Source organism: Schistocerca americana, chromosome 3, assembly GCF_021461395.2.
Source record: "Schistocerca americana isolate TAMUIC-IGC-003095 chromosome 3, iqSchAmer2.1, whole genome shotgun sequence".
NCBI lineage: Eukaryota > Metazoa > Arthropoda > Insecta > Orthoptera > Acrididae > Schistocerca > Schistocerca americana.
The window spans coordinates 177,692,778-177,705,200 of NC_060121.1; the positions used below are offsets into that span (position 1 = coordinate 177,692,778).

The 12,423-nt window shown below is 43.6% G+C and overlaps 1 protein-coding gene across 1 annotated transcript in view; it reads right to left on the reverse strand.

Moving 5' to 3' along the window:
• The window catches only part of LOC124605836 (acyl-CoA-binding protein-like), an 82,909-nt gene that overhangs the window by 26,002 nt on the left and 44,484 nt on the right, over positions 1 to 12,423 (reverse strand). Inside the window, exon 2 of the mRNA XM_047137767.1 lies at positions 4,149 to 4,214. Within this exon, the coding sequence (XP_046993723.1) occupies positions 4,149 to 4,163 (15 nt within the window). The 5' untranslated portion in view covers positions 4,164 to 4,214. The remainder of the gene's footprint in view (positions 1 to 4,148; positions 4,215 to 12,423) is intronic.

Consider the following 12,423-nt stretch of genomic DNA (forward strand, 5'->3'; position numbering starts at 1 on the left):
TGTTTGCTTCGTTTAACGTTGACGCTTTACTGACGGGCCTTGTCCTTGGCCCGAGGGTGGGGACGGGGGGGGGGGGACGGGGGGAGTTTTAGCTTTTGACAGCCTTTCCTTCTATTCCTTGCTGGAAGGGTTAAGGTGTTTCCTGATTTTAAGTCCGTCCTCGCGCGTTCGTTGGTTAATCCTGGCTGCTAGCATGCAGGCATGCTAGCAGTGGGATTTGTGATTTTGGGTCTTCTTCCCTTCGCGCGTGGCGTGGTGTATTGCTGCCTCCAACTCTGCTGACAGCTTCCTTTCGCCGTCGCGAACCTCCTTCCGTAGCAGCACGACTGCATCTTCCAGGATGTAGTCCCAGTCGCACGGCGTGAAGACGGGGTTTGCGTTGATGGTGTGTAGGTCCTTTGTGGAGAATTCGAACATGGTCGCCCGCTGTCCATGTGGTTCAAGCGGCCTATGTGGTAGTGATGGCTTCTGTTCCCTTCGACATGTGCAAAGAGGTATGGGTTCTTGTGCGTGTTGTAGCGCCCATCCTGCAGCGTGGTGGCTATCTTCTTCGGCACCTGGGGCATGTTAGTGCTGTCTGGGAATGGTATAACGTCGGTGTGAAGCTTCCCAGCCTCTTCCTCTTGTTTCCCCTGCTGCTTTATCTCCCCGTCGGCAGGTGGGGAAGGAGGACGGTGCCACGGCCATGGGCGTTTCCCCGGTTTCCTGTATTTCTACAGGTTCCGGGGCGACGTCCGTTTGAGTGGGCACGTCCGTTTGCGGCGGAACGTCCGTCTGCGTCGCCACAGCCACCCCTGCTTGTCGACCGCCGTAGAGGTGGCGCCGGAGGGTGGGGGGGGGGGTGTCTTCAGCACCCTCCTCAATTCTTCTCGCAGCTTTTGAAGCTCCAAATGAACGGCGACGAGCTGCTTCTGCATGGCTGCCCTCTGCCTTCATTGCGGCTTTGAGAGCAGCCACTGCGTCGTCGGTGGCGGCGGCGCTGGGCGGGACTCCAGCCAGCCTCGCCGACTTTTGTGGCGCGGCCCTTTTCCCCTGTGGAGTGGGATTGCGGGGCCGCAACCTCTGTGTTAACCTTGACACTGCTATGCTTCGTAATACCACCACTGTAGCACTTTTGTGAGTTACTCTCAGACTAAGCAATTCAACTACGCTCTGTAGCCTCATTCCGTGCTCATCGCTGGATACCTCCAGTCCCACCTCCTGTTGCCATTATCAGTCAATATTGCGGCTGCATGGTAGACATCAAATGCCGTAAACAACATTGGGCTTTTGCGACCTAGTACTCAAGGGGTTCCATGTAAGTGTTGCGTCTCAAGATACTGGGTATGGGTGTGCTTTATTGTGCAGTACCTGTCTGTGCCTGGCAACCAAATCCGTTTATTTTGTATTGTCAGCGATGTTACGACCACAACAAAATGACTAGACTGGCGAACCGTAACAAGGAATTTTCGTGCCTAATCGGTGGCGTCTTTACGGCAGTGGGACTGACTACGACGTTCGGCGTCGACGCTTCGGTGTTTGTGACATTCAGCGTAGTCACTATGACGTCATATCAACGCACATAGTCATACGGAAAATAGTCACAAATTCATTCCATTTATTTTCTAGCGGCGGGACTACCAAAATATTAGGTTTACAATATGACTATTGCGAAATATAAAATTAAGGTTCGAAATCAAAGTTGGTGATCACCGACGAAGTGAAATGTATTATGACCAACGGCATAGTCACTTGGCCGGAAGGGGATGTCGCGCGTCGATGAAAATCTAGCAGCCGTGCGGGATACTTCATGGTTGTGTTGACAATAGGGAGGCAAGAAAGTGACAGATTCGCGCTCGATAATTTTTGGCAAGTACTGATGCCAAACAAGTACGGTGTTTCCAGAGTTACGATTTTATCGCTTGGTTCACTACTGGAACATTTTTGTGTATCAATGTGTTCCGTTTAGGCAGCTCCGCGAATTTCAAATGCTACCCTATCATTCACGTGTGAACTATTAGGTTAGTGCATATGTTCGTGGAGTTTGTTTTCCAACTTATTCCGGTTGCTATTCGTTTATTCATTGCTGTTTATTTGTAGTTCACTGTTTCTACTTGAGTTTACATATTGTCATTTGGAGATACTGTGTGGAGTTATGGACGCTAGAAAATTGAGTGTCTGAACAGTTCAGACATTCTTCTGTTTGATATCCATAGATGGTTGACTGCAGCGGAGGCAGCTAGAAATATGTGCACCGTGTATGGGGATAATGCCGCTGGGCAGAGCAAGACAAGAAATAGTTCTCTCATTTCGAGGAGGAACGTTTTGACGTTAGTGACTCCACGTCCATGAAGACCTTCGGAGTTTGATGAGCGTTTAAACGGATTAGTCGACAATGACACACATCAGTGTACTCGAGAACTGAGAAATGTGACTTACTGATAATTCTACCATCGAGCGACATTTGCACGCCATGGAGAACGTTCAAAAATCGCGGGTATGCTCTAAGCCGAAATCCTGAGGAATAACTGGGTGGGCATACGCGCATCTGTTTGCTCGTCATCACTTGGCTCGTGAACAACACCGACCATTCCTATCTTGTTTTTTACTAGCGACGGGAAATGTTGGCTTAATGCTGACATGAGGAGGAGAATGGTTGGGCCGAAACAGCTTCAACTCCCAGCACAAAGATCTTATGCGCACAAAAGAGTCATGCATCTGGTGGAATAACGAAGCTGTGATGTACTATGAATTGCTTCCCTGAGGTTTAACCATCACTTCTGCCATTTGTCAACAGCTGAGACCTCTTGCTACACGCAGTTCAAGCACGATTACCTGGAAGACTGCATAATGTGATGCTAATCCACGATAACGCCAGCCCGCATTGTGCTAAAAAACACTATACAGGCGATGGATTGGGAAGTCTACTACTACTACTACTACTACTACTACTACGTGATCAGGCCCAGTGGACCGCACGCATCTACAAGTTTCCTCCTCCACAGTATTCTGTCCATTGCTGCTATCCGCCATCCGTTCACATCTATTGACACTTGGTTTAAATCTTCATGGAGTCCATCCCTCCAACGCTCTCCCTGGCGGTCTGTCACTCAACACCCACCTTATTCGCCTTACCTTGCGCCCTCAGATTTTCACCTTTTCTGGGTGATATCTAAAAACTTTCAAGGAGCTCCCTTTCCGGATGAAATAGCGCTCCGAACATGGCTCCACGAGTTCTTCGCCTCAAAACCATGTGTATCGTACAGTCGCGGAATCTGAAAGTTCAGTCCAGCGTGGGCAGTAGACTGTTTTAAATAGTCAAGGAGAATATTATTGACTGAAGTCTCACGTGTATATGTCGTAAACTTAAGGAAAAGCGATACGAACTTACGCACCAAACCAATACTTTGTAGTTCTTCAGACTTGGGTCTGCACTACAAAAATGTAGCAATACGTCTATAAATATTGGGTAGTGAGAAATAGTACATGGATTTTCAGTTTCTTTCGCCATTATGTGTACGTCGTTTGATTTTCTGTATACGTCGAAAATTCAACCTGAAGTAACTAAGGGCAGCGTACCCTGAACAATACTGCTTGAATATATTTCCCAATCCAGAATGGAACTAGTATGCTGTCAACGTTTATAAAAAAATCACAATGCAAAGGCAATGTGTCAGCTTTACTTTTCTGTGAGATGAGACAACGAAAGTCTTTTTACTAACCTAGCAAACTTGTCCCGGACTCAGAATTCAACAGAACATTAAAAACAAAATCCACGTATAAGACGATGCGGTCAGCAAGTGTCATTCATAAACAAGCTAGATACCTCGACGTAAAGACGAGGTGACATTTCTCCGCAATTTTCCTGGTTGAAAACCTTAATTTCCTAATAGTAGCTGAAAGGGGTACACCAACTCTTAGGTCGCACTGCTGTTGATGCCGAAGCTCTAGTGACTTCAGAAACGATTAACTTGGGTGATGGAACGTTCGAGCTGAGTGTGTGAGTCATCTAAACTATTAGCCTGAAGCACAATAGCTGGACTAGAATGTGTACCCACTCCTCCAAACACGAGTTTTATTTCTTCACCGTATAGGCTATAGTCAAATAGGTTTTATGTAACAACTCTAATAGCTGCTAATTTAACTGCACTGCAGCCGCGCCTACTCACCTCGTCAAGGGACATGATTGCTCAGAGTAGTCTGCCTTCCTCTCGGCTCAGTCTTCCGCTGTAGTCCTGAAAGAAATAAAAATAAGATTGTCGCTGATTAATTTCAAGAGCTTATACCGGGTGTAAAAAATTACGCCTAGCACTCAAGAAAATTCAGATAACATGAAAAGGAACACATTCTTAAGTGACAATGTCACAGGAGCACCGTTTCCACGCATGAAGATTTGGACGCAAGGGATGTCCAGAGACTATTCAAACTGCCATCTGAGGTATACTATTTAACAGATATTGCTGAAAACGTCGACAGTTTACGTTAATGCACAACTATTTGTGTGCCAACGAAAGGCAGTTGGACGCTCCAGCCATTATTTCGAGTGTGTTAGTCGTAAGCACTCAGATCGCAGTTGTGAATTAATGTAAGTGGACGACGTTTTCAGCAATATCTCTTACAATATTCATCACACGGCAGTTCGAACACCGTCTCTGAGCATCACTAGCATCAAAACCTTCATGGATCCCTAGCAGAAAAACGGTGCACCTGTGACACTTTTGTTTGATATAAAAATGCTTTTTAGCTCTTCTATACACTCTGCATTCCTGACTAATTATTACAATTAAATATCTAATTTAATTTGAGAAAGGAATTTGAGAATGTAAGTTCGGGGCACTGCAATGTGTGATGAAAAGAAGAAAATCGGAAAGTTTGATATATGGTGCTATAGGCGGATGTTAAAAATTAGAATAAGGAATGCGGTACTCCGCAGACGAAGAAAGGAACATGTGGGGAAAAAACTGATGAGGAGGGACTGGACAACAGGATTTGCGTTGAGGGGTGAAGGAGTAACTTCCATGGCACTACCGGGAGATGTAGCGTGTAAAAAGTGTAAGGGAAGATAAGTAGGAATGAAGAGGTTGACAAAAGGAATTTGTGACGAGTCGCCTCAAACGAGAGGGAAGACTTAAAAAATTTTGTCTGCTCAGCTTTTTAACACTTCGTATAGGCCACAACAAAGTGAAAACGAAAAAGAATTATATAGGGCATTAATGTTTTAAGAAACCAAGAACTTAATCTATTAGAACAGCCTACATTTATGACAAATTTTGTATTAACACTTCATTAAATATAGGAAGCCCGTTTATTAAATATAGGAAGCCCGTTTATTAAATATAGGAAGCCCGTTTATTAAAAAATAAATCGGTGCCAATAATGTTAACGCTGACTGCGACTCGCGAGGACTATCTTTGATTTCAAAAATCTATAACTGGCGAAACCATTTCAAATTTCTAAATATACAAAAAGCTAAGGAAACGTCACATGGTATTGTGTGGCTGTATATTGGCTGTACAGCTAGCCACTCTGAACAGCTTAAAGCCTCCTCTCGACACCTCTCTTGGAGAGGCAGCTTGAGACTTCAGAAAGCTGTGAAACATTCCACCTTTGCTCACGCTAATACCATTTGTCACAGTCTGGTCATATTCGACCGAAAGTGCTCATTCGTTATTGGATTCCGTAGACATTGATAGTACGGTTCACCAGCTGTTACAAATAGTCCCGAAGATTTTCTTTAGAATTAAGATTGGGTGATTTTGGAATAGTCAAGGTGAGATCCAACGCATAAATCTTCAAGCCAGGAAAGTGTGAGTGCTGCCTTGTTATCTTGGAAGACGGGAATGTCCACAGCGTATTTATCATGAAGACGTACCAGAAAGAGCAACTGTGTTCGTGTTCACGTTCACGGTGATCTGAATGAGTGGGGTCAACTTATGGTACGAAAAAATACCAAAACATCTTGGAACCATCTCTGGGCTGAATTACACCACTAAGACAATGCGGTTTAAAGGGGGGCCTCATTGGGCCATTCGTACACCCGACGCCATACAGAATTTGAAGAGATGCCATATATGGATTCCTCAGATCACACTGTGCGCTTCCACTCAGCTACTGCCCAGTTTGTTTTCCTTGGCCCTTGGAGAAGTGCAGCTATCTGGCGGTATTAGAAATAACCTTTGGCGAGGTACAAAACTCGCCATGTCCAATGCATGTAGCTCAGCTGACTGAAATGGACTTTCATCCACATAACAGCATTTTCTTTTTTGAAATCGGCTGCCATCGACATGGCGCGAAAAGCTTCGGTCCCTGTCAGCTGGGATCATTCTGAAATTATATTCTTGCGTAGTATTACATGGCAGAATGTAGTTCACGATTCCTTGTGCACAATTTGGACACTTTGCGTTGACACACCAACAAATCGGGCAACTTCATTCACAGGCTTCTTTCTGCCGTGCTGTTACGACTTCGTGTCGATCCATCTTACAGCGCTGATGCAACCAACTGGCAAATGCATCTGTCGACATCTACGTAAGTACTCCAGATCATCCTCAAGTGACTGGCAGAGGGTTCTAAATCGATTATACAGATCAGCACCAGCAGAGGGTGTGTAACACTTCCTTGGGGAATGCCAAATATTACTTCTGTTTTAGTGCATGACTTTCCATCAATTGCTACACACTGTCGCCTTGCTGACAAGCAATCACGAATCCAGCCGCAGAACAGACGATACTCCGTATGCACGCAATCTGAAGTCCCTTGTAAGGAACGATGTCCATATCCTTTTGGAAATCTAGAAATATTTGAGGTCCCCTTCGATATCACTAATTACTTCATGACAAAGAGCTAGTTATGTTTCTCAAGGCCGATATTTTTTGAAACTGTGCAACCAATAGAGTTGTCCAAGAGGTAATTTATAATGTTGGAACACAGTGCATGTTCCGAAGTCCTACTGCAAATCGACGACATGGATACCAGTCTGTAATTCATCTGATTACTATCACTTCCTTTCTTTATTATTGGTCTTTAGGTATGGATCTTTGGTGTAGCGAGCAGTTGTATGTGACTTACATATGGAAATTTATATAGGCATACTCTGAAAAGAATTTGGTATTCAATCTGGTACAGAGAACTTTCTTCACTAAGTAATTTAAGACATTTTGCTACAGCGAGGACATCTACTTCAAAGTTACTCGTATTGGCAGCAGTTCTTGATTCGAAATCTGGAATTTTAACTTAGCCTTCTTTGGTGAAGGAATTTCGGGGAACGTATTAAGAAACTCCGCTTCATTGATACTCATCACTAACATTACCATGTGTGTGCGCCTGGTTAGGCGTGCCGGTCCTCAGCACGAATCCGCCCGGCGGATTGGTGTCCAGGTCCAGTGTGCCGTGCAGTCTATGGATGGTTTTTAAGCGGTTTTCCATCGGCGTCGGCAAATGCGGGCTGGTTCCCGTTAGTCCGCCCTGGTTACACTATGTCGGCGACTGCTGCGCAAACACTCCATCCACGTACGCGTACACCATAATTACTCTACCACGCAAACATTGGGGCAACACTTGTCTGGTGTCGGTGGGGGAGGGGTCCCTAACAACTCCGGGTTCGGTGTGGGACGAAGCCTCTCCGTCCCCAATTCCTTACAACACAACACATTACCATGAAAGTAATAACGGTACAGACCGCAAGGCACGCTTATTAAAAGATGACCGGTTTCTATCAAATTATCTTCAGACCTACATCCATACTGGTTGTCAATGGCTGTGCGTGGAGCAGGACCCGCTGAATGACAATAGCTGTTCCTGCTCCATTCACAGTAATTGACGATAAATTTGGCTGAAGGTCTGAAGATGTGAAGATCAAAACCGGTCATCTTGATAAACGTGCCTTGCGGTCTAGACTTATAATTATTTAAAAAATATATATTCTGATCGCTGATATCTAGTAATTTTATCAAAAACATTACTATTCCTATGGCTTTAGATACGACCAGACTTTTTGGATTTTCTGGCAGATTTCGAGACAGTTTCGTTGTGTAATACATTACAAGCACCTCGCACAGAAGTTAACCCTAAATTTCAAACTTCGTGAAATTTCTCCCATCTTAGGCATTTCCTTTAAATTCGGCATGCTTTTTGTCGTTGCTTCCACAATAGTATACTGATCCGTTGTATCATGGTGGGTCAGTTTTGTCTCATTTTTATTTGGTTTAAATCAGCGATGAGATCCGTTGACTGCCGAGTACCAGTTCTACACCATTCACAAAACTCCAAATGGGCCAGTGTCTTAAGGGATGACGAATGGGACTGGTGGAAACATCTTTAATTGGAAGCGGTATTCCAAAATCTATTCTCAGCCATAGGCGTGGGTAACAGGGCTGAAAGGGACGTGCCGCTACCAAGTCCGGTCGCAGCTTCTTGTTCGCTACTTCCGGCTGCTCCTTTTCTCGCTGACGTCATCCTTTCCACTACGACGAGATGATAGCGTGCTGCGAGTTGGCGCTGACAGCAGACTGCCGCCTCTAGCTGCCCCTGCTGAATTAATACCCCGTACGTTTACGGATGGAACCACCTTCCCGTAAAAGCTTCCTGCTGTATATTTTTCTTGCACCACACGTATGCCACAGAACGTATCTGAGCATATTACGATATTTCTACGCTGGTGCTCTGTTAGAATTTCTATTTCGTGTGATGAATGGCAGCTTGCTCTAAATGTGAGAAAATTTAAAGTTACTGCAGATGAATACGAAAAACCATCTCGAAACATTCGGATACTGTTAGCAGCGCGCTGCTTGACAATCACGACTATTAAATGTTTCGACGAAACGCTGGAAAGCGACATGAAATGGGACGAGCACGAAAGAGCAGTTTTAGGGAAGGCGAATGATCGACTTCAGTTAACTGGAAGAGTTCTAAGACAGTGTGGCTCATGTGCAACGGAAACGGCGTACAGAACACTACTGCGACCCATCCTTGAGTACTGCTAGAAGGAAGACAACAAATCAGTTGAGATGCGTGCTGCTGGATGTTACCGAAGACATACTTCTCGCGAAAAACTATACAGAAAGCATAGAGAACCGGCACTTTGGACAAACGTTAAGATTCCACTCACTGACAGGCATATTTTGAGGACCATGAATATAAAAGAAATCTTCTCATACGGAAATATGTAGGCCGTCTTTCCCTGGCTCCATTCGTGGGTGGAACAGGGAAAAATGAATAGCAGTGGCAAAAGGTACCCTCCGCCTAGCACCAGATGACAGCTTGAGTAGTATGTATGTGTAATAAGAAATAGAAAGTGAGAGTCTAAAGAAACTAAATACCAAAGAATGCTGAAAGGTATGAAACAATCGTCTCGACATCTGACTGAAGTGTTAAACGAATTTTAGAACGTCTTGTATATCAACCAGTCAGTCAGTCCTTGCCCACACTGAATAGGCCTACACTCCAGAAGGAAACGCTCCAGTGGCATGAAGATGTCAACCAAAGACTAATACTTTAACACTACTTCAGCTATTCTCATAATTCGCTGAAGTACATGGAAGAGGGTACCTTTTATTGTACCATATTATATGGTTTCTTGCTGTACCATTCACGCATGGAGTGAGCGACGAATAACTGCTTGAAGGCTGATTAGTTGCACTATTTTATATTTCTTAGATGAGTAGAATATTCCTTGTCTGCTCTTTGAAAGTCGGTTCTACAATATGGTTCTTTAGACGTCACACAATGAGCCTGTTGGCTTCAAATAGACGATAAACGGACAACAGATCGCAGAGTTCCACAAAAATGGGACATCTGCTCCTGTGGGCACTCAGCAGAAAATATGTTGGCTGAAGAAACATCTGCCACGAGGTGTGAAAGAAGTAAACCGCAATGGTTGAAGTTTTCCTTCAAGCGGGGAATATAAAATGTTCTGACCTTTTCAGAAAGTGAGGGCTTCGACCTCCTACATGGTGTGTGTCTACAATGAGAGCGCAAATACTACACTTTTTCACCTCAGTGGAAGCGAGTATCACTTGCTTAGCGTAGCTCTTTGGGCTATGGCTTACGAGGTACAGTAGTGTTTGGGATCTGGAGCTGATCCGAGGATTGGATTCACCGACATTGGTCCGACACACTGGCCGATCGTTTCTGGTCTTTTCGTTACGACCTGTTTTGGAAATGCCAGGCGTTTCTCCTCGCCCACCCATTTCCGCCTGATCTACACAATACGTACACAGCTCAAGCTCGCAAACAAAGTGCGGATATTACAGAATTCGTTCACAGATTGCGAACAAGACGCGGCTCCATAAGAAGTTGAGACGAAGTGAGACTACGTCCAACCACATCAACGGTGAATTCGGTATGAAGCGTACTGTGACATTTACTGCTCGTTTACAATGCGTTTTCCGTGCCTTCAAATCAAATACTAAATTTAAAAAAACGGCGTTCTGTCTTCCTGTTACATCTGTAGTAAGCACAGGATTTGCTTCAGGTCTCAGCTTCCGGCAGCATTGCAGGTTTGATACATTCTTGGAAGAATCGAACTATAAGAAGTGTTCCATTTATCTTATGATTTTCAATTCTTTACATGCACTGAAATAAATTGCCTTAACCTCACAACACGTTCATTCCGATGTAGTTTAAGAGGTATCCAAGTGTTATGGCAGGTCAAAACAAAACAAATGAGATTCAAATATTTGAACTTATCGCCGTACTCATATGCAAAGCAGATTCTTCAAAATTTTAGTCTGGTCGTATAGTAAGTTGTGACTCATTTTCTATGTCAATCATTGGACAACGTATTAACAGAAATGGATATAATATGGCTTTCACAGCCGGGTTAGGCTCATAGTTGTAAATACAACATGCTTTTAGTTAAATCTGACCTGATTACACACTGGAGCTTAAGTGAGAGCGCTACGGTACTTTTCGAAGTTCAGAGCTCTTCCGTATGTGATATTTTACCTCTGCTGACCGAGATACTTTACGTGATATTTTAATTGATCGTGGACGGCACTAGAATTTTTTCGCCAACTGAAATCACTTGCTCTCGGGAAGAGATTTAATAGTGGAAGGAACTTCAAACTGCACTGTGTGTTTGGTTCGACGTTGAAGCGTAGGTCATTCCACACCATCTAACTGGCTGAGCGAGCTTGTTCTCGAAGCAAAAGAACGCAAGTTTCTCTAGGATCTCTACATTCGGGGAAAGTTACGTAAAATCTAAACAAGAAAATATCTATTTCCTCAAAAATCAAATGTATTTTCAAAAGCAATATTCACCTCTTATGCAGTGTTCATTACAAGTGAGTTTTCTTCACAGGGTGGTAAGAAATACTAAAAATATTATCTGATATTGGCATTATTCACTGCGCACGAATTATGTTAAGAATTTACCTAGAAAGCTATGCATCGTTAAACGGATGAAGAACCTCGCAATCCACAATTCACTTTCAGAACTCTGAGGCCCACTGGCGTCCCTCTAAATTTATCCAAGGGTGGGTAAGATTCTAAAATCGACGTTTATATGTAAATTTCGACGAATTTTAAAACTTGTTGGGCTCTAAGAACTTTATTTGGACAGAAAGTAAACTTAATTCGTTGGGCCCTAAGATACTAATTTCACGAACTAAAGGTATCTTTAACTTTTGATAGCGATCCACGCAATATGTTTTTCAAGATTACTTTCGTACATAACAGGCAACCATATTTCATCATCTGCAAAGTTCACTTTTTTTAACAATATTAAATCCATCGAGATACGAAATAAAGCTAGAAATCATTTGCAAGATCTATTTTTGTTCATACCTCAATATTAGGTTGTTAATAAAAATAAATTTGAAACTTACTGGATATCAGCAAAAATAACCAGCAAAAATGCCCCCGTTTCATACTCCTTTTAGTTGAGAAACTAAAAATTAACGAAAGAGGCCTACTCGGCTTTCGTACTATATTTTGCTCATAAAACTCCACGTCTAATTATGCTAATGGATTTCTTTCGTTATTTTCATGACCTTTTCAACACTGCCATAATAAAAGCTCAACAACGTTTTGAAAGCTGTATTTTCTGTATTTGGGTAATATGTAACCTTGGGCCAGTATTCGACGAGACAAATGCGTCAAATCTTACGAAACAATCCTCGAATTGACCGGTAGAACGACAATTAAGAACTAACGACGGAGCCAATACCGCACTCGTCTCTTCCGTTTGATACGTCCTTGTGCAGTCATATCGAATGAACAGCACACCTGGTAACGCAATGGCCGTACGTCGCGCTATGTCTAAAAGATTGGCGACTATTTTGGCAATGTTCTTCTGAGGTCCGTATCAGCCAAGGCAAAAGTAACGCTGAAACCGCCGCGGCGCTAAGGAAACGCAACGAATTACCAAGAATATCCTGATAAACTGATCTTTTGTAGTGCTTGCTAAAGGTGCACCTTTTCCAGTCGTAATCGGGCAGTGCTAAA